The sequence below is a fragment of the Mrakia frigida genome (assembly GCF_051309035.1).
Source record: "Mrakia frigida strain ATCC 22029 unplaced genomic scaffold BDY24scaffold_8, whole genome shotgun sequence".
NCBI lineage: Eukaryota > Fungi > Basidiomycota > Tremellomycetes > Cystofilobasidiales > Mrakiaceae > Mrakia > Mrakia frigida.
Genome location: NW_027481273.1, coordinates 695,407 through 723,353, shown reverse-complemented (window position 1 = coordinate 723,353; position 27,947 = coordinate 695,407). Strand labels below are relative to the sequence as shown.

General features: G+C 54.4%; 9 protein-coding genes across 9 annotated transcripts; 4 read left to right on the top strand and 5 right to left on the bottom strand.

Annotated features, from left to right (window-relative positions):
- Positions 1-990: 990 nt before the first annotated feature.
- On the bottom strand, positions 991-4,641 carry BDY24DRAFT_277329 (uncharacterized protein). Its single transcript, XM_076636946.1, has 2 exons — positions 3,574-4,641; positions 991-3,484 (listed from the first exon to the last, which is right to left on the bottom strand). Exons 1-2 carry the CDS (start codon positions 4,576-4,578, stop codon positions 1,466-1,468), a joined length of 3,024 nt encoding a protein of 1,007 aa, XP_076498640.1. The 5' UTR covers positions 4,579-4,641; the 3' UTR covers positions 991-1,465.
- A 773-nt stretch (positions 4,642-5,414) lies between these two features.
- BDY24DRAFT_338322 (Cation/H+ exchanger) lies at positions 5,415-7,594 on the top strand (the record flags this gene model as incomplete). The annotated part of the gene is made up of 8 exons (XM_076637325.1): positions 5,415-5,592; positions 5,740-5,869; positions 5,957-6,183; positions 6,268-6,345; positions 6,468-6,722; positions 6,865-6,997; positions 7,134-7,325; positions 7,405-7,594. The coding sequence occupies 8 exons, from the start codon at positions 5,415-5,417 to the stop codon at positions 7,592-7,594; spliced, it is 1,383 nt and encodes a 460-aa protein (XP_076498639.1).
- Positions 7,595-8,027: 433 nt separating this feature from the next.
- On the top strand, positions 8,028-9,439 carry GLO1 (lactoylglutathione lyase GLO1). The gene is made up of 6 exons (XM_076639610.1): positions 8,028-8,155; positions 8,231-8,403; positions 8,558-8,627; positions 8,765-8,855; positions 8,935-8,973; positions 9,056-9,439. Exons 1-6 carry the CDS (start codon positions 8,080-8,082, stop codon positions 9,093-9,095), a joined length of 489 nt encoding a protein of 162 aa, XP_076498638.1. The 5' UTR covers positions 8,028-8,079; the 3' UTR covers positions 9,096-9,439.
- A 699-nt stretch (positions 9,440-10,138) lies between these two features.
- On the bottom strand, positions 10,139-12,977 carry BDY24DRAFT_383060 (tryptophan synthase beta subunit-like PLP-dependent enzyme). The gene is made up of 12 exons (XM_076639609.1): positions 12,644-12,977; positions 12,523-12,581; positions 12,427-12,438; positions 12,316-12,361; positions 12,113-12,224; positions 11,949-12,046; positions 11,474-11,777; positions 10,958-11,384; positions 10,782-10,867; positions 10,490-10,666; positions 10,321-10,327; positions 10,139-10,230 (listed from the first exon to the last, which is right to left on the bottom strand). The coding sequence occupies exons 1-12, from the start codon at positions 12,882-12,884 to the stop codon at positions 10,156-10,158; spliced, it is 1,644 nt and encodes a 547-aa protein (XP_076498637.1). The 5' UTR covers positions 12,885-12,977; the 3' UTR covers positions 10,139-10,155.
- An 81-nt stretch (positions 12,978-13,058) lies between these two features.
- Positions 13,059-15,371, top strand: BDY24DRAFT_383057 (uncharacterized protein). Its single transcript, XM_076639608.1, has 5 exons — positions 13,059-13,396; positions 13,863-14,039; positions 14,157-14,338; positions 14,480-14,886; positions 15,010-15,371. The coding sequence occupies exons 1-5, from the start codon at positions 13,087-13,089 to the stop codon at positions 15,146-15,148; spliced, it is 1,215 nt and encodes a 404-aa protein (XP_076498636.1). The 5' UTR covers positions 13,059-13,086; the 3' UTR covers positions 15,149-15,371.
- A 117-nt stretch (positions 15,372-15,488) lies between these two features.
- Positions 15,489-17,260, bottom strand: BDY24DRAFT_433834 (uncharacterized protein). Its single transcript, XM_076644130.1, has 6 exons — positions 16,915-17,260; positions 16,630-16,777; positions 16,043-16,293; positions 15,907-15,975; positions 15,736-15,837; positions 15,489-15,633 (listed from the first exon to the last, which is right to left on the bottom strand). Exons 1-6 carry the CDS (start codon positions 16,962-16,964, stop codon positions 15,618-15,620), a joined length of 636 nt encoding a protein of 211 aa, XP_076498635.1. The 5' UTR covers positions 16,965-17,260; the 3' UTR covers positions 15,489-15,617.
- Positions 17,261-17,445: 185 nt separating this feature from the next.
- BDY24DRAFT_433833 (uncharacterized protein) lies at positions 17,446-19,109 on the top strand (the record flags this gene model as incomplete). Its single annotated transcript, XM_076644129.1, has 5 exons — positions 17,446-18,273; positions 18,386-18,521; positions 18,594-18,856; positions 18,921-18,994; positions 19,078-19,109. Exons 1-5 carry the CDS (start codon positions 17,468-17,470, stop codon positions 19,107-19,109), a joined length of 1,311 nt encoding a protein of 436 aa, XP_076498634.1. The 5' UTR covers positions 17,446-17,467.
- Positions 19,110-19,383: 274 nt separating this feature from the next.
- BDY24DRAFT_383043 (uncharacterized protein) lies at positions 19,384-24,704 on the bottom strand. The gene is made up of 26 exons (XM_076639607.1): positions 24,488-24,704; positions 23,810-24,358; positions 23,484-23,727; positions 23,350-23,412; positions 23,261-23,285; positions 23,143-23,199; positions 23,064-23,070; positions 22,980-23,001; positions 22,896-22,909; positions 22,785-22,827; positions 22,635-22,711; positions 22,451-22,561; positions 22,209-22,389; positions 22,130-22,135; positions 21,985-22,057; positions 21,835-21,890; positions 21,613-21,762; positions 21,491-21,545; positions 21,399-21,408; positions 21,082-21,334; positions 20,974-21,008; positions 20,719-20,882; positions 20,384-20,640; positions 20,001-20,302; positions 19,748-19,919; positions 19,384-19,679 (listed from the first exon to the last, which is right to left on the bottom strand). The coding sequence occupies exons 2-26, from the start codon at positions 24,247-24,249 to the stop codon at positions 19,464-19,466; spliced, it is 3,033 nt and encodes a 1,010-aa protein (XP_076498633.1). The 5' UTR covers positions 24,250-24,358; positions 24,488-24,704; the 3' UTR covers positions 19,384-19,463.
- ILV3 (dihydroxy-acid dehydratase ILV3) lies at positions 24,705-27,863 on the bottom strand. The gene is made up of 13 exons (XM_076639606.1): positions 27,696-27,863; positions 27,463-27,539; positions 27,375-27,389; positions 27,108-27,243; positions 26,686-26,961; positions 26,543-26,590; positions 26,243-26,437; positions 25,848-26,037; positions 25,602-25,776; positions 25,248-25,535; positions 25,156-25,171; positions 24,860-25,082; positions 24,705-24,750 (listed from the first exon to the last, which is right to left on the bottom strand). The coding sequence occupies exons 1-13, from the start codon at positions 27,843-27,845 to the stop codon at positions 24,737-24,739; spliced, it is 1,803 nt and encodes a 600-aa protein (XP_076498632.1). The 5' UTR covers positions 27,846-27,863; the 3' UTR covers positions 24,705-24,736.
- Between the last annotated feature and the right edge of the window lie 84 nt (positions 27,864-27,947).

The window sequence follows — 27,947 nt, the reverse complement described above, 5'->3', positions numbered from 1 at the left end:
CTTCAGGCAGAGGCTGTCCTCGATCCAGCGAAGAGTGGTGAGGTAGTGAAGTCGAGGGAGGGAACCCCGACCTCGAAAACAAGCTGCTCCAAACGGTGAAAGGGGGTCGGCGACGATGTGGGTTGCTTTTGATAGGATATAGGTGATGCAGAGAGTCGAGTGAGCCGTCTGAGGGAGGCGGGGATAGAAGAGGAGAGAGCGGAAGGGAAGATCAGCAGCCGTTTTTGAGCTCAACGAGGAGGGGACGAACGACGACTTCGGCCAAAAGTGCTCTAGCGTTCAGACTGGTAGGGTCGAAGAAGATTAAGCGGTTGGGGGATATGATAGTGTACGAGTGCGAAAGTGGAACATCGAAGGGAACGGAGGAGGGAGCGACGAGGGAGGAGGAGGAGGAGGAGGAAGGAGGAAGACGGTGAGCTCGAGCTGAAGAAGGGCGGCGGGGAGGGATCAAGTTGTCGGCTTCGGGGCGAGCTTGAAGAATGTTCAAGGGGAACACGGGACTTGAGGAGGTCCACATGAGGTTACAGGGACTGAGGGGAGAGTGAGTGGGCTTCCATAAGAGAGAGATAGAGAGGGAGGTGAAGGTTGAAGGAGAGGTTGAGCTCGAGCTTGAAATTTCGATTGACTCCCCCAACCAACAAGAAAAATGGAACCTTTTCTCAAAAGTATCATAAAAGCAATCTTTCCCAGGAGTTGCGATCGATCTTTGTTCCAAAAAATGTCTGCAGCTGCTTCTGAGAATGGTCAAAGCTGAGCGTTGCGCTCCTCGGTCCCCTCGCACCCTCTCCCGTCTCTTCTCTTCAGCCCACATCGCTCTGTTTCGTTCTGGAAGTCACAGACGAGCTCAAACCCTCATCTATAAATCTTCCCACTTTGCTCTCCATCTTCCTGGTCCCTCTCCGCTCAAAACGGAGCGAGTCGGAGTGCGATTAAGGGGCGCGACGCGTGTTGACTTTCTCCTTTCTGTCCTTCCAAGAAGGAGCGAAGCGATTCCGAGCAACGGATGTTGATATAGCGAGAATAAAGCGAAGGGGGGTACGAGCAACGAGAACTAGAATCTGAGCGAGCGAGGTAACTGAGGAAGGGAAACAGGAATGAGAGCTGGAAGTAAGAAGGGTATCGAATGAAGGGAAAGGGTGAACTACAAAAGACTGAAAGAGAGTGAAGACAGTAGAGAAAGGAAGAAGGAAGAAAGGCGCAAGAAAAGAGAGAACGAGAACGGACGAAGGAGCAGAGGTGAGAGATGCAGAGGGCTGGAGAGAGAGAGAGAGAGACAGAGAGAGAGAGAGGGAGCGGAAACGATTAGGGCATGATGCAAAGAAAGAACCTAGACACGTGCAAAGGTGAGAGTGGTATAAAAAAACGAGAAGGTACGTGGAACGAGAATTGGGAGAAAGAACGAAACAATTGAAACGACGCAAGATGCTTCTCCTTCGACCTTAAACTCCTTCCTCCCCTTCCTCCTTCACGGCCGTCTCCTCTGAATCACCACATCCTGCTCGAGCCCATCCTCGTCGTCGCTTCCGAACTGATGCAGGAAGTCCGAGTACGCTGGCGTCCCAGGGGTCACAGGGTGCTCCTCCTCCTCTGCGACTCCTCCTCCTCCTCTCCTCGTCGGCGAGTCCTGGTACTTCTTCGGCGAGTTGAGCATCTTGACTGCTTCGTCGAGAGCGAGTTCTGCTTCCTCGAACATCGACTGTTGAGACCCTGCCGACGGAAGGGTTTTTGGGACGTCCGACGACGACAATTTGGTGAGGTGGGGTTGGTTGGGAGGAGGTGGAGAGGAGGTGGTTCCTCGAGACGATCCGTTGGATCCTCCTAGGAAGAGACGAACGGGTTTGGTAGGGCGAGTCATGGAGGTGGAAGCGAATTGGGTGGTCGTTGCTGAGGCGGAGGAGGAGGAGGGAATGAGGAAGGCTTGAGTGATGACTGCTTCTTCGTCCATGGACAGGTGGGATCCGGAGGAGATCATGGATGGGGAGAGGGAAGTGACTCTCGACGTTCCTGTTGCTGCCGTCATGACGGAGAGACGAGAGTCGAGGTTGGAGGCCTTCATGGAGTTGTAGGAGGAGGAGCTTCGCATTCCGAGGGATGGTCGTCGATGGATCGAGCTGTTGGAGTGGGAGGCTGGGATAGAAGCGTCACCGTTGAGAGAGGGGACGAGGGAGGTGGTTGAAGTTTGAGAGGAGTTGGAAGGTGTTCGTTGAAGAGGGTTGTTTGGGTGGGAGACGCGTCCAAAGGTTCCGCCCTGATTCTCGACCGAAGATCCTCCTGCTCCGAACTCGTCGAGATAGGCGAGACCTCCTCCTTCCTCGTCCGAGAAGTCTGTCTCCTCGCGTTGACCGTTCCTCCTCCCAGCCGTCTCTTCTGGCGCGTCTTCCCTTCGAAGGAACGCGTTCGGACTCCTCCTCCCTCCCTGCAGCTTCCCAGAGAGGGTCCCGAACGTGTTTGATCGAGGTTCATCGCCGTCGGTGCTTGAAGAGGTGGAGATTTTCCGCGTTGGAATCGCTCTGGGAGGAGAGTGAGTGGGAGGTGTGGTTGGACGCGGCGGAGACGGAGGAGACTCCACTGGGACCGAGGGGAGTGGCCGTCCGGTTGTGAGGAGAGGTGCTGGGAGAAGGGGCAGAGATCTTGAGACTGGAGAGATGGTTGGAAGTGGGACCGAAGGAGAGATCGATGGAGGAGGACGGGAGGCGGTTGGGATTCGAATTGCTGGCGCTGCACCTTCCGTCGAGCTCCCGAAGGAAGAAACCGAGCTGGAGCGCTGAGCGTCTGGTCGAGAGTCCTTCCTCGTCGGTGGTACGTATGAGCCAGGGGGAGGGAGTGGAGTGATGGGATGATGGTTGGTTCCTCCTGAGGACGACGCTCCGTGGGAGAAAGTCGAGGAGGTTTTCGGCGACGTGCTTCTGGACGTGGCTTCTCCTCCCTCTCCTGCCGATGGAGGATCACTCGGCCGTCGACCTGCGCCCTTCTTGGCGAGTCTGGACGACCGCTGCTCTCGAGGAGTAAGAGGCGGTCGGTCTTCTGACGGCGACGCGACGAGATTCGCACCGGCTCGACTCGATCCAGAGTCCGACGCTGCTGCTGCTACTGCTGATGATGACTCTCCTCCTCCTCCTCCTAGGGCAGCTGAAAGTAGACCCTGAGCCCAATCCCCGTCGGTTTCCTCGCGAGGGAAAACGTCGATCCCACGGAATTCTCGAAGTTGAAGGGACAGTCGAGACCCCTTGGTCGCGAAGTCTGGCCGAGGAGGAGGAGGTGGTGGTGGAGCTGGAGGGGATTCTGTAGTGAGGAAGGTATGCGAGAACGGTGGCAGTTGCGGTGGAGTGGATGGGACGACTGGTTTGGTCGGACTGGAGGTGAGGGATCGGATCGAGGTGGACGAAGGGGAGATTGGGATGTTGAGAGCCGCCGCTCGAGCTAGTTGAGACTTGGACTTGTCCTTGGCCAAACGAAGTAGTTCTGTTGTCGAGAGACCTTGAGCCTGTCGTATAGATGCCAGAGAGACGGAGAATTTGTCAGTTCTTGGCTTGATACAACAGAAAAGAAGGGGAAAGAGGAGGCGAAACTCACCCTGAGAAGCTCAACCCATTCCTGTGGCAGAGCACTGAGATCATCGCTCTCGAGATGCAGCTCGTGGTGAACGTTGAACGGCATCCCAATCCCTCCATCATCCTCGAACTCTCTCGCCTTCAAAAGGACGCCGTTCTCGCTCGTCGAGGAGTTCTTCCTTCGTCTCGACTCGACGAGCTCACGCGGCGACCCCGTCCCTTCCTCTGCTCCTCCTCCCCCTCCCACTCCTCCTCCACCTCCTCCCATCACTCCCAACAACGTCGACGAAGCCGACTTGAGAATCCTGCTTCCTTTCCTCTTGAGCTGCTGAGCGTTGGATGACTTCCTTCCTAGAGTCGCCGCTCTCTCCTTTGGCTCGTCGCTGAGCGGAACGAGAATCGGACCGTCACCGTTGTTCCATCCGGGAGAGGTCGAGCGAGGTGGTAGGGAGGAAGAAGCGTATCTCTGGGGTTGAAGTTCTTCGTTTTCGACCGAGCGAAAGCTGAGATTGGTGCTAGATCCAGATCGCTTGAGCAACGTCCAGCTCTTCTTCCCTTTGAGGTGTGAGCTTCCTCCTCCTCCTGTTGTGGTTGGAGCTGCTGGAGTTGTGGTGATGGTAGGAGGAGGTAGCGGTGGGAGACCTCTAGCGAAGCTGCTGACGTCCCTGTTGGTAGGAGAAAGGTGGGAGGAGGAGGAAGAGGAGGAGAGTGGTTTGGCTTCCTCCTCGAACTCTTGAAGAGTGGGAGAGTTGGGTCCTCCTTGGAGGGAAGGGCTCGAGGTGAACGAGTAGAAGGAAGCGTTGGAAGGTTGAACCGAGGGTAGAGGAGGCCTTCTGAACCGACTGGTAGGAGAGGAAGTCCGAGGGAGCGAGCGAGAGGAGTGCGAAGCGGGAGGGGAGAGGTCTTTGGAGGGAGGAGGAGGAGGAGCAGGCCCGGAAGGCGATGGTAGTTCTCGTTCGCGTTCGCTTGACCGTAAAAGGAGCTTGGAGAATCTGGACCGTTGATTCGATGAAGAGACCGTCGCCATCCCCCTGGGGTATATGTTCCGAGCGAAGAAGGGGAAGGAAGGAGGGAAGGAGGAAGGAGAGGATGGAGGATGGAAGGCAAGTGAGGTCGCGAGCTCACTCCAGGCTCGTGGCGCAAAAGGGCAAGGGCCCAGTTTTTCTTTCCGAGCTCGACCCCGCGATTGTTTCCAACATGCACAGGAGAGATACCTTGATCTCAAAGATCGAACCTGCTTCAGACTTTGCGAGGCAAAACTTCGCGTTTGAGGATCGTCAAGGCGGCTTCTTTGCTGAACGGTAACCACCCCGAAACACAGACGATCTACCTCCCCGAAAGGAATGCACACTTCTAAGAATGAATGTACTCCTGAGGGGCCTGTATACGTGCTACTTCATGAGGCGCAGCTGGGCGTACGGGCAAATGAGATCGGGTACAGGAGGAAGACTCTAGACGCGTCGCTGAAAGAGTTCGACGAGAGCCTCGCAGCTTTTTGAAGTCGCATCGAGCGAGTGTTTTCCATTCTAGAACCCGAGATCAGTGACGGCTTCCAAGACTGATCTTGAGATCATTCGACGCGTCGAGCGAGAGAGACTCGGACGCGTCGCGGCTGAGCGAAAGAAACTTTCGTCGAGCGTTGACCTCTCTTTGTCCCTTTCTACTGCAACGAGATCCATGCCACTCAATTCAGCTACCCTTCGAAGCTGCCTCTGCCTGGATCTAAACCCGAAAATCTTCTTCTCGACTTTCAAACAGAACCCTCGTCATGAATTCGCGAGGGCTGAAAGTCCGCCCCTTTCCCTTCTCTTCCTCCCTCCCTCCCTTCCAACTCCCACCATCGAAACAGAGACTCTGTTCACCATGTCACCGTTTCCTCCTCTAATCGGCGAGCCCTCTCTTGCAGGCCAACCTGAATGGCTCGACCCCATTTCCGTCCTCTTCCTCCTCCTCGGCCTCTTCTTCATCCTGTTTGGTTTGGCCTCTCACCTCGTCCGAGGCAAGTTCTTCATACCAAGCTCAGTCGTCGCGACCCTTTTTGGTGAGTTCTTGGTCATCGTAGAACCTGGATCGCAGCTGAAGAGGAAATGGAAGGTGGAGAAGGGCGAGAGGGAAGGAACGTCGAGCTCACCAAACTCCCTTCCTTCTTCTCTTCTCTTCTCCTCTCCTTTCCCTCCTCACCACCTAGGAATTCTGCTCGGCCCTAAAGGACTGGGTCTCTTAGCTTCTCCAGCTACGGATTCTGGTGGTTGGTCGGATGGTAGCGAGAACGAGGAGGCAAGAGAATTCTTGCGCTGGGGGGCCAGACTCATACTTGGGTGAGTTCGTCCTTCTTTCCTCTTCGAAGCTCGATCCGGATGATATCTTCCCAAGCTGAACCTCTTCCTTCCATCTCAATCAACCAGGATTCAAGTTCTCGCAGCAGGAATCCTCCTCCCGACACGCTATCTCGCTCATCGAAAGAATCTGGTCACTCTCGGGACCCTCCTTTTCCCCGTCATGGTTACCTCTTCCCTCATCTCCGGACTCTTCGCCTACCTGTTGATCCCTGGAATAGGCTGGTACGAATCTCTTGTGATCGGAGCTTGCCTGGGACCTACCGATCCCGTTCTCGCTGGAAGTGTGATCAAGGGTCAGTTTTGGTCGTCCTTCCTTCGTCCCTCGGGTCAGTTTGTTCTGAGAGAGGTTTACTGATGCCCGAAACTATCATCGATAGGTCACTTCGCCGACCGACACGTCGAGAAGAGCATGAGGGACGTGCTGCTGTGTGAATCGGGAGCGAACGATGGCTTGGGTGCGTTGAACCGTCCCGTTTCTCTCTCGAAGCAGAGACCTCAGTCTAGGACTTCATTTCCTTCCTTCTCCATCAGGGGATTTGTTACTGACTCTACCCTCGCTTCATTTCGTCAAACGCAGGAACTCCCATCCTCCTCCTTGCACTTTCCCTCCTCGTCTCGACCAGCTCCGACCCTCCGCCGTCAGCACCCACAACTTCGCTTCAGCTCCTCGCCAACTTCCTCACATCCATCCTCCTCTACAACACCGTCCTATCTCTCGTCGCTGGGGCTCTCATAGGCTTCGCCGTCCGGCTCCTCCTGATTCAATCCCGGAGGCGAGGCTGGATCGACGAGGACTCGATGCTGGTTTTCTCGTTGGCAACGAGTTTTGCTAGTGAGTATCACAGCTTTCCTTCTGCTCGTAACCACTTGCCGGAACTCAATAGCTCAGAGGAAATGAACTCAACTCGAGCGCCAACGAGATCACTGACTCTCCTGGCCTCGACGCGTTCTTTCTTCCCTTTTCCATCTCGCAGTCATCGGCTCGATGACCCTTTTGGACACGAATGCGTTTCTCGCATGTTTCGTCGCTGGAGTAGTGATGAGTTGGGACGATGAGGTTGAGAACGTACTCCACACGAAAGTAAGAGGTTCTTTCCAGTTTGACGCGTCTCCAAATCGTCCCTCGAGCTGATCTCTTCCTCTTTCTTCACCCAGTTCTCCGAGGGTCTGGACAAGTAAGCTTACACGACCAGCCCTCAAGATGACAAGGCTGTGATTTAAACTGACTCGTTCCTCCTCCCAGCTTGATCGACATCTGTATCTTCACCGTCCTCGGCTCAGTCTTCCCTTTCGACCAATGGCTCTCCTCCTCCTCTCCGATCAGCTTCGGGCGCTTGGTCTCTCTAGCAACACTAGTCCTCCTATTCAGGCGGCTTCCAGGAGTGCTGCTGTTCTCGAAGGGTCTTCCTGCAGTGAAAACTTGGGGAAAAACTGTGTTCGTGCGACGCGTCTTTTCGACCTCCCCTCCTCTGTTTCCCTGGCTGACCGAACCTTGTTTTCTCGTCTTTGCGCAGCTTCCTCGGCTGGTTTGGACCTATGGGAGTCGGAGCCCTCTACTACGCTCTGGAAGCGGACGTTAGCTCTTCGAGTCTCGCAACCGAGATCTTTCAGGTCGTGTCCTTCGTCATCTTCGCTTCGATCTTCGTCCACGGGTTGACAATCCGTGAGTCGCCTTTCTTCCTCTGCCACTGTCTCTTCTTCTGAGCTGACTTCAAGCGTCTTGTCCTCTTTCTTACTCGATCTCTTCGATCTCTTCGCGACTCAGCTTTCTTCCTCCTCCTGACACACATGGCGCCTTCGCTCGCCCCTCGTCTACTCGGTGAGAGGAAAGCTGTTGGACAGGACTTTGGAGGAGGAGATCATCTGCTTTCTGAAGATGAAGGCGACGCGTCTGAGGAAGGGGAGGAGCGAGAGGAGGAAGGGCGACGACAGACGGAGAGGGATCCGCTCCTGAACGCCTCGAGCCTTCGTAGATAATTTTGCAGAGTCTGTTTTATGTGTTACCGGTATATTCCTACATCTTTGAGTCAGTAAACTGAAGTGAAATTTTGATTACGCAACGTCACCTCCACTTTGGGGGAGCTCTCTTTCATTTGAGCTCGTCTGAGTCCTCCTTCTCGACCTTCATGTTTCGCTCAACCACCACTCTCCCCACTTCCTTCCTTCGCCACTTTTCCCACATAACAGCCATGTCTGCTCCTCGTTCTGCTGCCACTGCTTCTTTCAAGTTCAACCATACAATGCTGAGGGTGAAAGATCCAAAGAGTCTCTCCTTCACCCTTTCTTTCCTTCTCTCTCGCTTGTCGCTAACCTCCTTTCTTCTTCTTCGCCCGCTCCCAGAGTCCCTTGACTTCTACACCCGAGTCCTCGGAATGGATCTCATCGACGAGCACAAGGGGGGCGACTTCACCCTCTTTTTCCTCGGATACGACGGTTCGAACGGTAAGGAGACCGCCGAAGAGAAGAGGAAGGGGCGAGCTCAGCGAGAGGCTTTGCTCGAGCTCACTTGGAACGTGAGTCACTACGTGGGATAGATGTAGGAGCGGAGTGGGCCGAGGATGGATCTGGGACGAAGAAGGAGCAAAGATGGATCTGGAGAGGTTCGGAGGGAGGGACGGATCGAGCTCACCTTCTTCCCCTTCTTTTCCTCTCTCTTCCTCTTGACAGCACGGAACTGAGTCCGACCCAGATTTCAAGGGATACGCTTCTGGAAACGCTGAGCCTGGACGAGGTTTCGGTATGTCCTTCCCTCTTAACAACTTTCCTTCCTTCTCTCGAGCTTTGATGAGCTCGCAACTCTCCTTCCTTCCCCTCCCTCTCTCCCTCTCTTGCTCCCTCTGACTCTCGTTCTTTCTTCTCTCCAATTCTCTCCAGGTCACATCGCCATCTCGGTCGAGAACATCGAGGAGGCTTGTGCTCGACTCGAGGATCTCGGTGTCGAGTTCCAGAAGAAGTTGACCGACGGGTTCGTCCACTCGATCAGAGCTCATCTCCTTTCACTCGATTGTTGAAACTGACTGCCCCTTTGCACTGGAATCGCACAGTAAGATGAAGAACATCGCTTTTGCTAAGGATCCCGATGGGTGAGTCATGTCACAGAGTTGTTCTCAACTCTTTGGGTCGTTTCAGAGGGCGATAAGCTGAACCTCCCTTCGTTTTCTGCAGTTACTGGATCGAGCTCATCCCTGGAGCGGAGAGGGCTTAGTTGAATAGAGGAAGAAGAAGGACAGCTAGGCGACGATGTGAATGATGACGTTAACGAAACACCTTTTCTTACTTGACCTCTTCCTCCTCTCCCTCTCCTCGCAACCTCGTCCAACCTCCTCGAAGCTCTCCACGCTCCTGCTCCGAGCAGGACCAACGGAACTCTGGCGACGAATCTGATCCAGCCCGCAAGAGAGATTTCTTCTTGAGTGGCTACGGTGTTCAGGTAGAGGAGCAAGACGAAGAGAGGAAGAAAAAGCTAGGCGACGAGGACCCTTGTCGACGATTCAAGAGTCTCTCGTCGGCCTTCCCAAGCGCGTCAACTCACAAGAGATTACCAGAGATGACCAGCATGCATATTTGCCATATGAAGTACATATAAGGATTAGAAGTACTGTAATTACGGAGAGAAATTCTCCCTCCCTCTTCCTCGACGCGTTCGACGAAACTCATCCGCTACGACCCGTACTTCCCAGCCTTCCTCAACCCAAAGAAGCTCTTCATCTTCTTCATACTCTTCTTTACTCCACCCTCCCGTCCATCATCCCTCTTTTCCCTCCTCTCTTCGTGGTATCGAGGGTGTTTCGGCGGTTTCACTGCGAGCGAGCAACCAAACGAAGAACGGAGGCAACGACACGGCCGAGCTTCAGACGTTCGCCGATTCGGCCGCTTGAGATATCTTTTTCTGGACGAGGGTCAGACGTCTGTAGATGATGGAAGTTGGAGAGTCAAGAAGATCAGTCCCTTGCGGTTTTTGAGAGGAAGGAAACGACGACCTGGATACTGAAGTCGTTCGAGAATCCGCGACCTTCCTACTCCCCTCCCTCCACGTCGGACGATCTTGAATGCCTGCCCGCTGCTGAAGTTCCGCTGTAGCCAAGACCCTTTAGAACAGAAGGATCTAGATGACGCGTTAGTAGATTATCGAGAGCTGCGAAAACGAGCTTCAGGGATGGAGGGCAGAGGGGCGAGAGAGAGGAAAGGAGACGCGTTTGTTTGGAGTTCCTTTCCGTCGCTCTTGTCCTCGAACGAGAACAGGGAAAACAAGAGGGAAAAGCGCTTCATCCATAGAGAAGCTCTGAGATATCGTCCGAGACGGGTATGCCGTGTTCCTCGAGGTAGGTGTCGGACCAGAACTGGGAGATGAGGAACGAAGGGAGCGAGACCAAGGTCAGTTCGAGCTCCGACGAACGAACGCGGCAAGGAAAAGAAGAGAGAGGACGAACCTTCGAACTGAAGCATGTCCGGACGTAAAGAAAGGACGGAGGAGTACAAGGAAGGGACAGTCAGCGAATCGATCTTCCTTCGACTCACAACCGAGCTCGACGCGCCTTCGCCCTCCCTCTCTCCACTCTCTTCCTGCTCTCCTCCCCTCTCGTCTGCTCTCGTACTCACAAATGACGATTCCCCGAATCACACAAGATCGTAACGATCCTTCCTCCCTGAGGAACCAACCCATCTCGAACAGCTCGAACGCAGGCGACGAGGTTGCAAGCAGACGAGGAACCGAGGAAGAGTCCGTCCGCTTTGGTGAGATGTCGAGACATAGCGACGGCTTCGGCGTCGGTGACTCTGTGGGCGAGGTATTCGAGAGATGGGTGCAAAATACGAAGGTATGAAGAAGAAAGGAAAGGAAACGGGGGTGAGTTCGACGAGGGAGGAAGAGAGAGGGAGCGAAGCGACGAACCTGTAAGCCTCATCAATCAGATGCTCTCCCAACTCGAAGTTGTGAGTGATCCTGTTGATTCCGATCCCTTCCACGACAGTGTCAACCTGAGCACCACCATGCAGAACCAGAAAGAACGATCAGCGAGAACGAACGCCGCTCCTTCTCCTCCCCTTCCCAAACCGACCCAAACTCACTTGATGTCTCCTCTTCTTCCCCTCGCTCTCCTTCGAATCATACATCACCCCAAACTTGACCTTGTTGAACAACCCACTCCCCTGCGGATCACTCATGATCACCTTCACTCCTCCCTCCCCTCTCACTCTCCTCCTCTCCTCCAGCCCTGCCTGACTCCTCTGCACTCCACTTCCACTCAGCTCGTTGTCCAGTTCCAGATCGAGCTCGAGTTCGTCCTTTGGTGAAAGACGGTTCAGCGGAGACGAAGAGGGTGAGGAAGAGGAGGAGATCTCTTTGAGGAAGCGACCGACTCCTGAGAGAGTTCCACCTGTTCCAGCTCCGGAGACGAAGGCGTCGAGGATCCCGTTGGTTTGTCGCCAGATTTCGGGACCGGTGGTGGAGTAGTGGGCAAGGTGATTGGATGGATTCTCGAACTGATTGGCGAAGCTGCAGGGAGGACGAAGAGAGGCGAGAGTCGGTGCCAGCTCGAAACTAAACCAGAACGGAAAGAAATGATAAGACGCGTCGAAACTCACAACCCTCTGCTCCCTTTCCCATCCTTCCACCCCTCCCCGGTCTCATCCTTATCACTAACCACCAAATCCAACTCTCCTCTCCCATCGTGTCTCGTCCGCCTCAACTCTCCCTCTCCCTCGTTCTCGTTGACGTCCACGACAGACGCGACTCCCTCGGTCTTGACGATGTGGACGGAGGACGGACTGGGGAAGGAAGTTTCGAGTTCGTTTTGAACGCCTGGGAGGGAAGTGATGACGGTTGGACCAAAGTTGAGAGCGAGCGTTCGAGCGAGGTTGACGAATTGGGTTTGATCTACTATGGAGGCTGTTGAGGATTAAAGGAAGAAGGAGAGGGAGGGAGACGTTAGAAGAAGAGGGTTGGAGGTGAAGGAGAGGGAGGACGGTGACGAGGTGAGGGAAAGAGGGAGGAGAGGAGGATGAGTAGAGGATGAGAGGAGGATAGAGTAGGAGGAGAGAAGACGCGTTTCGGACTCACCAGGTCGGACTCGAATCACTTCCGCTCCGAGAGCTTCAAGGACATGGACTTTCTCGACTGCTACGTCGTCGGGCATGACAATGGTGGCTTCGTAACCTCTGTGAAAATGAAGCAAACGTTAGCTCTGCTAGAGGAGAGGCGAAGGAAGAACAGCGACGACGAACTTGGCTCGAGCAATCGTCGCGATAGAGATTCCCGTAGATCCGACGGTCCCTTCGAAGATCCGAGATTTGGTGTAAGGGTGGAGAAGACCTTGCTCTTCGGCGTCGTTGATAACTGGAGTGCAAGAACGAAGGAAAAGAGTCAGGGTGGTGGGTTTGGAAGAAGGGGAGGAGAAGACCGAGACAACGTCGAGAAGGAGACGTACTTTGAAGAGCGACACGATCTTTGGGAGATCCCCCTGGGTTGAGGTACTGCAGATTTGGATATAGGTCAGCATGTGGTCGAGGGAGCAGTAGAAGATGGGAGTTCAACTGACCTCTGCTTTACCCTGGATGAAGAAACAAAAGGACGAGGGGGAGGAGATGAGCTCGAGCTCAACGAAGGGAGAAGGGATTCGAAGGAGAGACCGAACCAGGATCTCTACACCTAAAGCGTCACTCAGAGAGTTGATCCGAACCAGAGGAGTGTTGCCTACAATCAGAACAAAGCATCAGCGTGAATCTATAGACTTTATGGGTTTGAAGCGAGCTCACCAATGAGCCCAATGACCCCGACGACAGAATCGTCCGCCCTCAACTCTACCGGCCTCGGAGGAACCTTCCTTCCTGCTTTCCTCCTTCTCCGATCTGCGAAGAAGAGAGCCAAGGATGTTGAGGACAAAGAGAGAGCGAAACCTATTCCCAGACCGACGTAGAGTTGACGAGAGATCCGGATCGGAGAGGAGGTCGAGTTGGGGAAGAGGAGCGTTTGAATCGAGGCTAGGAGGGAGGACATCCTCCTTAAGAGTCCTTTGGAAGCAGGGAGGTAAAAAAGAGTGACTGGACTCCACGAGAGAGCGCGAGAAGGAAGTTTTTCTCGATGCTGATGGTTGAAGGAGAAGGACAAAAGAAGGGCTCAGACTTCTGAAAACGAAACCTCCTCCTCCTCCTTAACAAACATCCTCCTTCTCCTCCAACCACGACAACCCTCTTCCACTATGCGACTCTCCTCCCTCCTCCTCCTCCCCTTCCTCTCCTCCCTGGCTTCTGCAGCGTCCCAAGTCTCGCTCTCGTCCCCTCAAATCTACCTTCATCCTACTCCTCACTCGGGTCGACCTTCGACTTCTTCGCCTCCCACCCTCACCGAAGAGCAAGCTCAGGCTGTGATCGGACATCATCTGGGAGCGAGCAAGCATCACACTCTTCCTGGACTGGGAGATTGGACAAAACTGCTGGGCGTTGGCCATGGAGTCGGAGGAGGAGAGAAGGCGAAGGTGCTCGTCGTCAACGGAGTTGGGTACGCGGAAGGTCAGTTCAGGCAGCTCGTTTCTTGCAGTAGAAGTGGGTCTCGTTAGAGAGGAAGTAGCGTATGCATCTACACGTGTGCTGTTTTGCTGGTAGAAATGGGGCTTCTAGGAGCAGAGTGGAAGGAGAAGGAGAGCTCGCTTCGAAGGTGGGATCGAGAGGAAGCGAGATGGGGACGCTTCGACCTCCTCCCTTGTCCTTTCTCGATTCTCTTTGGATTCCAGCTTGGCTCGGTGTAGCATGTATGCTCTCCCCAGACACGTAGAAGCCATGTATTTGGATCTCAGCCTTCCTAGAGATCCAGCTTCGCCGACCTTCGAGCTCAGCTTCGGCTTTGAGCGTCGACCTCCTTCCTTCCTCTTCCCCTCGCCTTCTCTGCGCCCCTTCTCACATCCTCAACACCCTTCGAGACTCACAGCTTCATCGAGCAGCTGCTGACCTCCCTCTCGTATCCTCTCTCGATCCTCAGACTTCGCCCCTGCCTCCACTCAACCCACCTTCGTCCTCGACCCTCTCACTTCCACCTCCGACTTCCTCTCCCCTTTCCTCCACAAAGCTTCAACCTTCCTCACCCACGCTCTCAAGTCTATCAAGAACGTTCAACTGCCCAAGTTCTTGTTGGACATCTTTGATCTTCTGCCTACTGGTGAGTCTCGCTCTTTCAGCCTTCCTCGCCGTCTTCTTTGATCTTCGACGCTCCCTTCGTTTTCTGACTTTCTCGTTTCCCTCCTTTTTCTGGAACTTTGGGTTTGGGTTCGTGCAGAGGCCGCTCACGCTCTGAAGCAGGAGCTCGAGACCTTGTCCTCCTGGGCTGACGGTCTCATTCCTACCAAGAACGATGGAGAGACCTTCGAGGCTCTCGAGCTCAAGGGACTCGAGGGAGTCGAGGTCGGTGGAGACGAGTACGAGGCTGCTGCTGGATTGGTTAAGGCTTCCGTCGCTTCAGTGAGTGCTCATTAATCACGTTTGTCGGAGAAGAGGGAGAGAGTGGGAGGCAAGATGGAGGAAGAGCAGAAGGACTTCGGAGAGCTGACCTTTCCCGTCTCCCTTCCTCGCCTCCCTTCGATCTCCCTTCGACCTCGACAGATGACCGCCTCCCAAACCCCCTTCATCCTCATCCTCCTCCCTCCCGCCTCCGTCACCAACACTGCCAACATCAACGAGCGACGAGCATCCCTCCTCCGGGTCCTCGAATCTCGAAAGAAGCACCACAAGTCCAACAAGACCCACTCCTCAACCTCCTCCGCCTCTTCTGCTCCCACCTCCTCCGTCTCCGCCACCCCTTACCTCGGAAACGTCTTCTCCACCTCCCTCTGCCTCACCTCCCTCGAAGCCTGCACCAACTACACGTCGGCGTGCGGAGGGAAGGGTCAGTGCGGAGAGTCCAAGAGGGCTGGGAAGAGCTGCTGGACGTGTTCGTGTGGAACCACAAAGGTCGATGGGAAGGATGTGAAGTGGTCGGGTGTGGCGTGTGAGAAGAGGGATGTTAGCGAGTGAGTGCAAACGATCCAGCTCTCTTTGCGAGGCGAGCTCGAGAAGGGGTTCGACTCACTCGTCGCCTTCGTTTCGTCCTCGCTGACTCCCTTCTTTCCTTCGTGTTCCCCGCCTCGCATCAGAATCTTCATCCTCATCGTTCTCACCTCGCTCTTGATCGGAGCCGTCACCATCGGATCGATCGGACTCCTCGCTACGGTGGGATCGGAACCCCTTCCTTCGGTGCTCACCGCTGGAGGAGTGCCTGGGAAGAAGGATTAGACGTGAATGGAGAGAGCGTTTGGCGAGCTGGATGAGCTGGGCGGATGAAGAAGCCGTGGCCAGCTGAGTGGGAGATGGCTAGCTGGACGAGCTGAGAGGAGGCAGAGACGACGGAGATGAGCTGGAGAAAGGTGGGAAAGGTGGAAGCAGGAGGAGTTGGTAGGTAGAGTAGTTAAGTACGTCGTAAAAGACTGTGTAGTATGGCTCGTTTTCTTTTTTTGAACTCGCTTTGCCGTCGTCGTGCAAGAGGGATGAGGAACGAGCGGGAGGGAAAGGAAGACACGTCGAGACTTCGAGAGGTTTCTTCTTCGCCGAGACGTGCAGGAGAACAGAGGAAGTCGTCATCATCAAGAGAGTAAGGAGAAAAACTCGAAGGAAGTATGGGAGGGGAAAAGGGAGAGCTAGGAAAGGAAAACGGGACGAGGAAGAGCGGGAAGCGAAGGCGCGTCGAGACGATGAGAGTGGACGTTCAGGCTCGGCCGGAGCTGGAGCAAGACGGAGGAAGACGGAGGTCAGCGAGAGGCGGGTAGGGAGACGAGAGAACGAGAGGGGGAGAAAGAGGGAGCAGAGAGGGAAACAAGACGAACCTGTTGCTGGCGACGGAAGTCCAATCGGCGGTCGAGCCAGGCATGGCGAGCGATTCAGAGATCTTGTCGAGCTGATGCTTCATCTCCTGAAGCAAGGGAAGACTGCGGAAGGAAAGAAGGGTGTAAGAAAGAGATGTCGAAGAGCGATTAGAGGGAGAAGCGAGAACTCACGTCGCGTCGACTGGAGCTTGCTTCTGAGCGACGTTCTTCGAAGCTCGAGGCTCTTGAAGAGAAGAGAGACTGCATAGCATACAGACAATCGATCAGCCTCGGGATTTGAGGAAAAGAGAGAAGAAGTAAAACTCACAGATCTTGAACGCTGGGCTCGTTCCAAGCGGCAGACAGAGCGATCTTCTCCTCGACCTCGAGATCGACATCTCCTCGAGCGCATCGCCACCAAAGGTCGACGAGCGCATCCCTCTTCGAGCCGATCCCGACCCTGGACTTCCAGAGATGGTCGAAGGAGGGAGTAGGGTAGTCTGGGAATTGAATTCGAGTGAGAGCCATGATCATGGCGAGCGAGGATTTCGTCCAGTCTTTCGTGTGAGGAGCGAGGGACTGAGGGAGAGAAAACGCCGAGCGGCTAATTAGTGAAGTATGTGGAGGGAAAATCAAGGCCCGAAGAAGGACTGGCCTGAGCGAGAGTGAGAGGTCGACCGTGAGCTTGCTCGAAGAACGACGGCGCGTCCTTTCGACACCAGAGCTCGTATCCGTAGAGTTCGGCTGCATTAGGGACGTAGTTCTTGAGCTTGATGATTCGGGGAAGAAGAGAGGGGGCAGGATCGTCTGCGGGAGGATCGACAGAAGAACTGAGAGTGAAACCCAGGAAGAAAAGTGAAGCTCGACTCGACGGCGTCGCTGGAAGGGACCGAAAGGTGAAGGAGAAGAACTCACGACGACACCTCGTTCGCAGATCCTTCTACGATAGAAGCAGGCGTACCCTCCTTCATCCTCTCGCTCTCCCAGTAAGCTCTCAAATCTTCGACAGTCGCCTGGACTCCCTGCTTCGCCCAGATCGCGTCGAGAGCAGGAGAAGGTTGACCTGGGTATCGAGAGCGAATGAGGAGAGTTATGTTCTTGACGGAAGCTCTGTAGAGGGGGTAGTGCTTCCCTAGTTTCTGTGGAGAGTGCAAAAATCAGTTTCTCGGAGACCATCGAGAAGAGATGGGAATCACGCACCAAAGCCTCCTCCTCGGAGCGATGTTCGGGCAGGACCTTGACCATCTCATTGATGGCACTTTCAGAGAGATTCCAAAGTCGTTCCGTTGCGAGATCTGCTACGGTGGGGCACGGCATCTCGGAGGAGGAGGAGGGAGAGGAAGCGAAGGTGGTGGTTTGGAGGAGGGAGAGAAGGAGGGAGAGAAAGGAAGGGATGAATGAAGAAGCGAGCTAAGCTCAACTCCGCTAGGTGATTGCCAAGAACAGCGAGCGATAGGTGAAGTTGAACCCTCGAACGGGTCTGAGGTGAGGCGAGCAGGGGTCGGAGGAGAAGAAGAGGAAGGAGAGATGAAACAGTTTCGAAGCGCTGTAGAGGTCGCATATCTTCAGTGAGCCTGGAAATAGAGAAGAGTCCTGAAGCGGTGAGATCTTGAATCTATATAAACTGAAATTCTGCGGTTTCAGAAAATGAGTCTGCGAGGGGTCGGTGTCAAAGGTCAAAGAAGGAGAAGAGGAAAGCGAGCTCGACTCTTCCTTTCCCTCCCAAACCACCAGCAAGCTTCATTTTCGCACTATGGTTCAGCTCTTCGACTCTCAAACGTCCTATCCCTCCACCTCCATCGTAGCCTATCACAACGGCTTGTTCCAGACTCTTTCTGCCTCCTCACCATTATCGGTTCGTCTCGATCGAGCTCACCTCTCTCCTCTCTCCTTCTCCTCCACCACGCCTCGCTTACTTTCACTCTCGTTCAACCTATCTTCACTGACCTCTCCCTTCTCGTATATACAGACTCCTCTCAGCTCTCCCTGGACGTACCTCGGAACCGACGTCTCTGGAATCCCTACTCCTCAAGCTCAGCTTCTCGGCTCCTCCTCCTCCTCTCGCCCTCTCTTCGACGAAGCGGAGGAGCTCTCGATGGCTGCCGAGGACGCCTTCAACATGAGGGACTTTGACGACACTCTCGGAGAGTGGGAACATCTCTCTCGTCCTTCCACCTCGAACGCTCGTCCCATCACAGCTCCAGAATCGTCATCCAACGTCGTCAAGGCCCCTCCTCCTCCTCCTCAGCACGACTCCTGCTCCCTCTCCGAGAAGGAGCGGCATTTCCAGTCAACAGCTCATATCCTCAAAGCTGAGCTCGTCGGAGAGTTCGTCTTCAAGAGCAATGCTCGAGGTTGTTTCGCTTTCAACGGAGAGTCGACGGTGGTTGGAGGCGACGAGGAGTTGGTCGAGAAGCTAAGGGAGGACTCCTTCAGAGACGTCCTGGGTGACGACAAATTCGGAGGAGAAGATTCCGAGAAGAGAGCTGCTTGGTTGGATGGAGCTCTTGCTAGGAAGGAGTACTATGGGTTGCCAGGAGCGGTTGTGCCAGACTGTCAGTGAGTATTCGTTTCGTCCCTCTCTTCCTTCGACGCGTCCCTCTCCGTCTCTCTGCCTCACTCCTCGTCGAAGGACGAAGCGAAGAAGCTGATTTAGGCTTTCATTATTTAGATGGATTCTCGTCACACCTGGAGAGGACTTCCCCGAGAATGCTCTCCCGATAGGATCCGAGTCAACCAACTCGCCGTCCTCGAAGATTCTTTACGCGTCTCGAGGCTACCATGAGTTCTCGGTGCAGATTGGAAAGGTACGTCCCTTTCGTAGCCTTCAGAACCCTCAACCATCTCATCGCTGATCTAATCTCTTTCTCTTCGCTCAGGCTGGAACCCACCTCGGCTCTCCTCGTCACTCCTTCGCAACCTCGTCCCCTCCAGGTCGAGAATCCTTCTTCTATCAAAACACCTTCGAAATCCTCTGCACCTCCTCAACTCCCTCCATCTCCACCCCAACGAAATGGATCACCGTGTCTGCTCACATGATGGGAGATGAGATTAGGGAGCTGCTGAGAGGAGAGAGACCTGTTGAGGGAGGGAGGGAGAGGAACGGGAGTTGGTTGGGTGTCGGGAGGGGCTTGCTGAAAGGGTGAGTTCCAAGCCTCAACGAAGTCGAGTGGTCGGAGCTGACTGTTTCCTCGTTCGTGTCGCAGGGGAGAGCATCCAGGGAAGGTTCGCTTCGGCTCGAACCAGATCTCGATCGGTTGGGGAGGGAAGGAGTGGAAAGGTCAGCTCTCCCTCTGTCTCTCGTTTCTCTCCTCGTATACGAATTGTCTAGCTGACTTCTTGCATTTTCTTTCACTCTTCCAGTGAGTGGCTACCAGCTCCTCGTCTACGCTTGAACGAGCTCGTCGGAACGACAGGAGCTCGACGCGTCTCCTCCTCTCCTTTGTACATCTGCCGTCTTTTTACTCTTGTTCTCGATCCACGACTCTCACGATACATGTTCTCTACTCTCTAAGGTCTCGGACCTTTCGTTGGGAACCCGACGGACTTCTGGCGAAGGGAAACACGAGCGTAAACGAACCAACCTTTCCTTTTCCCTCGACGCGTTCTTCTGCTGGCTGAGTCTCCAAGCTCTCGTTCAAAGATTATCTTTCCGAACTCTGGGAGAAATTAAGAGCGTTAAATGAGAGTCACATCATATCAAACCATCAAAAGAAGAAACTATGAAGCGACAACACCGCGTCCAAAAGCTAAACTCCAACCCTCTTGCTCTCCGGCTGACCAAGGTAGCTCTTCGGAACGAGAGAAGGAGCGACCGTGTTGATGACAATCTTCTCGAGAACTACTCCTGGCTCGATTCCCCAGAAGGAGAGCGTGTGAGCTCCAGGCCCGCCGGTGGTGAGAGTGTGGTTCGTCGACGAAATTCGAACCGACGCTGCGACGACGCCGTTCCAATCCGGAGGGTTCTGCGAGAAGAAGAAAAAAAAAGTCAGTGGGAGATCGAGGAAGGTCAAGGAAGAGGGAGGGAACGAACCGATCCAGCGTTTGCGGCGTTTGGGACAGGTTGGACGACTTGAGGAGCGAGGTCGTCGATCTGGACCGCATACTTGAGGGGTCGGCCCAGTTGGTAGTTGAGGGAGGTTCCGAGGTATGCGTTGACGGTGAGGTTTCCTCTGGTTTGGTTGTTGAAGATGAAGAAGTCGTACCTAAAAGGATATGGGGAGAGAGAGACGCGTCGAAGAAGTCAGTCGAGGTCGACGACGAGGAGGATTGAGTCGAGAACTCACTCGAGCTTAGGGCCTGCTCCGACGGAGAAGTTGGATCCGACTCGAGGGAAGAGAGAGACGGCTTCTCCAGTCGAGGTTCGAGGAGAGTAACCAGGCAGAATTTCCCACGACGTCCCGCCGACTGAAGTGTTCCTCGAAGAGTGAGCGGCTTCGATGGAAACTCCTCCGTCCGACTCGACGAAGCCGGAGTAGTTGGCCGGAACTGAAAGGGACTGGATGGGTATGGTGAAGGAGTAGGACATGGGTGCGCGAGGGGAGATACCGTCCGTGGTTGGATCAGCGGAGGTGGTTCGGATCCGGATCTGGAGAAGAAAGACGAATGGAAGAATCAGCGACGACGGCTCGGCCGAAGGGAAACCGAAAGAAAGGCCAGAGAGACTGACCGAAACGGAGAGACGACCAGAGGGAACGAGAGACCAATCGGGGACTGAGACCTCGACGCGCGACTCCCAAGTCGACGAGTCGGCGGCTTGAACCTCTCCTGAGGTTTTAGAGAGTTGAACGAACGATTCGTTGGCAGAAGCGGTCCACGACCAGTCAATGTTCGCTCCCGTCGAGATGTCGAAGTAGCGAGAAGGCTCGGAGTAAGGCGTGAGGAGAGGGAGGACGGGAGGCGGACAGTTGTAACCCTGAGCGCACTCTGAAAAGGACGGAGAAAATAACGGGTATCAGTGGCAGCCCCTCTCAAGGGTAGATTCAACAATCTCAAGGGACTCACGGTTCAGCGCATCCCCAGGCCAGACGCCGAGCGATCCTTGGACGGAAACTCGCAGAGGACCAGGAAGCGTCGATTCGGTGGGTTGAACGTAGTTGATAGCTGGAAGGGTGTTGACCATGTTTTGCTGCCATCCCCACTGACCGAGATGGGGCTGATCCATCATGCTGTTTGGACGCGAGAGAAAGGGACGAGAATTAGGGAAACGTCGAAGAACGGAAGGAGGAGAGGCTCGACTTGAGTGCGAAAATCACGTACTGGTTCCATTTCCCGCCGTTGACAGCGTGGAACTCCTGCGAAAGATTACAGAAAAAGATCAGTCTCGGACCTAAATGTGAATGAAGACGGCAGAAAGGGAAGACGTACCCTCGTAAGCTCTGCGTCCTCACTGAAAAGCGAGATCGCCTCCTCAGCCTTGGAGATCGTACTCATCCGAGCTTGAACGGCTCTGAGGTTGTTCTCTCCGACGGCGACGTTGAGGAGGATCACAGTGGCGACGGCTCGAACGGGGTGGAGGACCGTTTGGAAGAAGGAGCTCTGAGTTGTCTCGTCAAGGGACTGATAGATCTCCAAAGCGTCGGCGACGAGCTGCTCCCATTCCGCGACGACGAGATCGGCTCTGAAAGGAAAAAAAAAATGGTCAGAATGAAGGGGAGGAAGGGTCTGGGAGTTTCGATACGCACTCTCGAAAAGCTGGGAAAGGGAGACGGAGAGGGAGTCAGTTCGTTTTCGAGACGAGGGAACGATTCCTTTTCATTCGAGAGCGAAGACTCACAAATGAGACTGTAGGTCGTGGGAGAGTTGAGCTCAGGCTTTTGTCGAGAAACGAGCTGGTCGGAGAGAAAGCAGTCGAAGGGTTAGATTGGGGAAGAAGAGAGAGGGAAAGACGTCACGAACCTTCATGTACCGAGAGAAGACGCTGGCAGTCTTCTCAGCGACTTCCGAACCGTATTCCCTAGCTGCCCAGAGGAGAAGGTACTCGTCTAGATTGTCCTTGTTCCATCGGGTAGCGTCGTAGGCGAGCTCGAAGTAGAAGTTCATCGGCATCTGGACGAAGAAAGAAACGCAGGTGGTGAGCAACGAGTTTCGACGCCCTCCTTCTTCTCGAACTCTACTCACCTCCATAGGTCGCAAGTCTCCGACGTTGACGACCCAAAGACGATCGGCTCCGAATTCTGGAGGAGACGGTGAAGAAGAGCAACGGAGGAGGGAGTGAGCATCTTGCTCTTCCTTCGACGACTTTTGCTTTGGCGAACGACGAAGACTCACCGAGAGCGAGAGAAAGCTGTTCGTAAACTTTAGCAATGTTGTTGGTATTGAGCCACTTGTAGTTCCTGGGGTCCTGTTTGACGGAGACGAGCAGGGTCAGCCAGAATTTCGTTGGAGAGGCGACTGAGGGAAAAGAGGGACGTACGCCGACCTGAAGGAGGGAACGAAAGAGAATTGGAGTCAGCGAAGGGTCAAGAGAGGAGTAGAAGAAGCGAAACACTCACGTAGTCAAAGTGATAGTACATCCCTGCTCCTCCTGATCTCTGATTCTCTCCTGCAGTAGGGACACGACGAATGTTTCCCCAGTTGTCGTCCGTCCAAAGCAAGGTGATGTCGTCGGCAGCTTCGAGTTTCGTCTCGCCAGCAGGGCTGTCCCAGTAGCCTTGGACTTCCTTGTAGAGGCACCTTTAAAATGCAGAGTGACACTGGATCAGTTTGGAAGAAAGAGAAGCGCGTCGCAGCTCACCAAATCTGAGGGACCTCCGACGCGTTGTTCCCAGTGACGTTCGAGATGATTTCTCGCTGATCGACGATGATGTCTTGGATGATTTGAATGTTGGCTCCAGGTAGAGGTAGGCTGCAAGGACGAAGAAAGAAGCGAGGATCAGAGACGGAAGGATGGGGGACGGGAACGAAAGCTTCCTACTCACTCGCCGTCGCCTCGCATTCCCACCGTAACGATCGTCTCGAACGGTTTGGCTCGCTCGATCCCCTCAGTCCAGAAGTTCTGTAGAAAAGAAGGAATCCACAAGCGTCAGCTGGAACGAAAGGGAAGGTTGACGGAGTGCGAGGAAACGGACGTTGAGGAAGGGCTTGTTGATGGTATAGTTCCAGACTCCGTTGCTGCGAAAAGACGACATACGAGGTCAAGCTTTGGTCTGGCTCTCGAGTCTTCATTTGGTCAAACTCACCCGTAAGCTCCCCACTGAAGACGAAAACAAGGAGGTCAGTTTCGAGACTCGATCAACACTTCGGTTCGCGTCTCAGGGACAAACCTCAGGAGTGTTCCTCGCCATCCTACGATGATTGGAAGAGACGTCAGCACTATGAGAAGGGAAGGAGGTAGGAAGAAGACTCACGGTTCCTCTGAAGGAAGAAGGAAAAGGAACAAGCGCGTTAGGACGTGACGATCGAAGGAGCGGAGGAGGAAGAACGTCCGATGAGAAGTGCTATAGATCACTCCGTAGTCATCGGCGAGGAACTGATTCAGTGGGTCTTTGAAAAACAAGAGCTAGTCAGCAAGGTGAAGGATCCGCGAATTGTCGAAATTGCTCGCCATCAACAGCGAACTTCGCCGACCACTAAAGAAGAGGGAAGTGTCAGCGAAGAGCTCAGAAAATGGAGAAGAGATCAGGAAATATCTACCATCGCTGGCCAGAACATGTTCGCTCTTAGGCGAAGAATAAGTTCAAATACCGCCTCGTAGAACTGAAGAAAGAGAAGAGGACGAGGGGGTCAGAACCAACCGACGAGAAGAACGAAAAGAGAAAGAGACCCACCTCGTGCTGGAAAGGAGCTGAGATGTTGGTGTTGTATCTCTCGACGGCCCAGTTGGTGAGAGAAGGTTGTTCGTCGTTGAGGAAGAAGCCACGATACTTGACGGAAGGCGACGCGTGAACATAAATGTCGTTCTTGATGTAGAGCTCGTCTCTGTGAGGAATTCGAACGTCCGACCACCAGAACCAAGGAGAGACTCCAATTTGCTCGGCTAGATCGTAGATTCCGTAGATGGTTCCTCGTTTGCTGTGAGGTATAGGGAGAACGAGAAGGTCAGCTCGACGAGAAGGAGAAAAGGATGAGCTCGACAAACGAGGTTTTCACTCACTCGCTCCCAGCAATGACCAGAGCCCTTTCCACTCCGATGCTAGATCCGTCGACGATCTGAATCTTGAAGGCTTCCCAGCGTCCTTGGATGTCCGAAACGTTCATCGCTCCAGCGTTGACGAGAGTCGAGACGAAAGGTGATCCAACCGAGCCCAAGACGACGGCGAGGCTCGAGTTGGAGGCGAGGTCGATGAGCACATCAGGAGCTTGAGAAGTGACATTCTTGATGTCGCCTGCGAAAGTCTTGGCTGCTCGTAGGATTCCAGGGAAGTCGTCCTTCGAGACGAGGATGGAGACGGCGCGTCCGGACGAGACCAGAGGGAAAGAGTCTCCTGCAGATTCGAAGGCGACGATGCTTTTTTGGCCGAGGGAGACAACAAGGGATGGGGTAAGAAAGAGAAGAGGGAGGAGTGCGAGCAGGCACCGCTGAAGGGTATGCATGGAGGAGAAGGTGGTGGTTCGAGATGAAGAGAGGTCGTCTTATTTTGCAGCTTTTCCTTCGTCCTTCGTCCCGTTCCCCGATGCCAGTGAGGCTAAAGGCGGTCCGGATCTGTATAGATACAGAAGAGAGGATAGGAAGGGTCAGCAGGTCGTTCAAAGATCAGCAAACAAGAGCTAGAACGAAGGGCAAAAAAGAGCGAGGGTGGGAGGAGATCGCGCACAGGAAAGAAGGGCTCACCCTTTTCCTCCCCATGGATTCGAAGCACTCCGGCTGCATCGAACATCGAGTGAGTATTATAGTACTGAGACAGGAAGGCCGAAGGAGATGAGAAAATCCACCAAAGACTCATCGGTGAGACCTCGGCGAGAGCAACCCTTTGAGACCGACTTCTTTGTTCCTTCTCGGTTGCGGCAGGCGAAGGGAGCAGAGCGGATCCTAAACGAGGCTCAGGGAAAGTTTCTTAGCGTTCAAGTCATATTATTCTTCTCACGCATCGGTAACTGTAAGAGACGCAAAGGGGAACCGAGTTGGAGGCGTCAGTTCAATCTCGTCCCTTCCTTTTTCTTCCTCTTTCCCTCCGCATGATCGAGTAGAGACGAAACAACTCACCACATCCATGACTAGCATCGGAGACCGTCTTCGTGTACTTGTAGAGAGCTCCCTGCGACACCTTCAGAGGAGGTGCGACCCACTCCGCTCTCCTCCTCGCCAACTCCTCGTCCGAAACGTCCATATTCAGTGTGTTGTTGACGGCGTCGATGGTGATGATATCTCCGTCTCGAACGAGAGCGATGGGACCTCCAACCTGAGCCTCGGGGACGACGTGACCGATCTAAAGGGGAGGGAACGGAGGAAGAGTCAGGATCGAGCATTCGAAGAAGACGAAGAAGGACGCGTCGACTTACGACGAAACCGTGAGATCTGCGAAGGAAAGGAGTAGTAGAAGTCAGCGATCATGATCGAAGAGAAGAGGGAGGGGTCGAGAAAAGCTGCTCACCCTCCAGAGAACCTTCCGTCGGTCAAGCAAGCAACGTCGTAACCCAATCCAGCTCCCATGATCAAACTCGTCGGCTTCAGCATCTCAGGCATTCCAGGTCCTCCCATAGGTCCGAGGTACCTCAAGATAACGACGACCTTCTCTCCCTTCTTGAACGATCCAGACTCGACGGCCTTGACAAAGTCGTTCTCGACGTCGAAGGCTCGAGCCTTTCCGACGAAGTGAAGTCCCTCCTTTCCGGTGATCTTAGCGACGGATCCTCCAGGAGCGAGGTTTCCTCGAAGGATTCTAGAAGGAAGAGAGAGGAAAGAGGTCAGTAGAGAGAGCAAGAGAAGAACAGATGAAAGAACGAACCGAATGTGACCCGAGCTCTTCATGGGGTTGCTGAGAGGTCGAATAACGTCCTGCCCGACCCACTTGTGAGCGTACTTGACGTCCCAGGCGGCGAGGTTCTCGGCGAGGGTCTTTCCGGTGACGGTCATGATGGTTCCGTCGATGAGTCCCTCCTTGTGAAGGTAGGAGAGGATGCCTGACGGGGAGCGAGAGAGGTTCAGTCTCGCTTCGACGCGCCGAAAGAGAGAAAGACGAGCCTTGACTCACTGGGGATTCCTCCGATTTTGTAGACATCCTCCATGACGTACTTTCCACTAGGTTTCAGGTCGGCGAGGAAGGGAATTCGATCCGAGACGGACTGGACGTCCTCGAGCTCGAGCTTGATTCCGACCGAGTGAGCGATAGCAATCAAGTGAAGAACGGCGTTGGTAGATCCTCCGAGGGCCATAGTGAGAACCTGTTCGGTAAAAGGGCGGACGGAGAAAGGTCAGCATGAGCTTCGAACGTCGAGGAGGAGCGAGGAGCGAGCAGGTCATCGCGTCGAGGGAGGAGAGAAAGAACGAGACCAGCCCGACTCGAGGAGGGTCTCGACCTTCTCCCCGAGACTGCATCTAAAGTAGCGACGTCCTACTTGAACAAGATCGAGGAAGGCAAGAACTCACCATAGCGTTCTCGAAGGCAGCTCGAGTCATGATGTCTCGAGGCAAGATGTTCTTCTCGAGGAGGTTCCTCATGACGGCTCCGATGGAATCGCACTCGGCCTGCTTGTCGGGGTACTCGGCGGGGAAGGAGGAAGATCCAGGGAGGGTCATACCCATCGCCTCGGCAGCGGAAGCCATGGTGTTGGCGGTGTACATCTGAAAAACGACGCGTCGAGAGCGAGTTGATCAGCTTCGTTCTCTCCTGGACCCGTCCGGATACGACTCGTTCGGAAGCTGATGACGTTATGAGTTGTGACTCACTCCTCCGCAAGCTCCAGCTCCAGGGCAAGCGTTCCTGATGACAGAAGCCTGAGAACGAAGAAGGAAGACGCGAGGGAGTCAGCTCGTCCGCGTTCTCCTCGTTCACTGAAAAGCACCCAACTCTCGAAGGAAACCTCACTCACCCGCTCCTTCTCAGCCTCAGGAGTCGCACCATCCTGCAAGTACTTTCCGTAAGCCTGGAAAGCACTGACGATGTCGAGAGGAGGACCGTCCTCTCCGCACTTTCCAGGTCGAATGGTTCCTCCGTAGACCATCAGTCCAGGACGGTTGAGTCGACCGAGAGCCATCAAGACTCCAGGCATGTTCTTGTCGCATCCGGGGATGACGACCATTCCGTCGAGCCAGTGACCTCCAGCAGCGGTTTCGACTTGGTCGGCGATGAGGTCTCGAGATTGCAGCTGAGGGAGAGGAAGGGCGAGGATGGGAAGCGAGAGGCGGAAAGTGATGGGATAAAGGGATCAGCCGTGAGTGTACGAGTGTATCGAGCTCGACGAGGTGGAAAGAAGGGTCGAGGGAAGCTCAGCGAGGAGAAAGAGAGACGAACCGAGTACGACATCCCAAAGGTTCCCATCGAGATTCCATCCGACACTCCCACGGTTCCAAACTGATATCCAATGATGTCGGCGGCGAGGATAGACTTCTTGACCCTCTGTCCAAGAGCGAGGAGATGTCGATTACATCTGAAGAGCAAGGGCAGAAGCAAAGAACGAAGCGTGAGCTCAACGACGAGGGAGGGAGGAAGGAAGGGAGGAGATTGAGGGCTGAGCTCAACAACGAGAGCTCAAAGAGACGGGAAGGAAAGTCTGCTCACGGGTTTCCCTCGTACCTGGAGTCAAGATACGCTTCTGGTTAGCAAGCTCGCATTGCCCAGAGAGCTAGAAGAAAGGTTTGAAGCTCACCAGACGGAAGCGATTCCAACCATGGCTTTGTTGAAGTCGGATTCCTGCTCGACTCCTTCTGTCGCGTAAAGCATGGCCTGCAGATCCCCCAGGAACAGAAAATTGAAAAGAAGAGAGTAGGGGTCAATCTCTGAGTCTAATCTCCTTGGCGAGGTTGAATCATCTCGAGCCTTTGACGGGAGGGAAGAAGAGAGCGACTCTGAGGGAGGGAAGGAAGAAGAATCCTAGCTGACCTGACTGGCTCCTTGGTCCTTGGGGCCCGTCACGGTCCTACTGTAGCGGTTCATGATGACCTTCCCCCCTGGAGAGAGAGCTCTTGTGGTGGCCGAGGTGGAGAAGCATCTGCGAAGGGAGCTTGAGGCCCTAGAGGAGAAGGGGAGCATGGCGAAGGGAGTGAGAGTTGGAGTCGACTTTCTGACTCGAGCTCTGCTTCGGTTGGTTTCCCCGACGCCTGATTCGACCAACCACAAAAACCCTATTTTCCA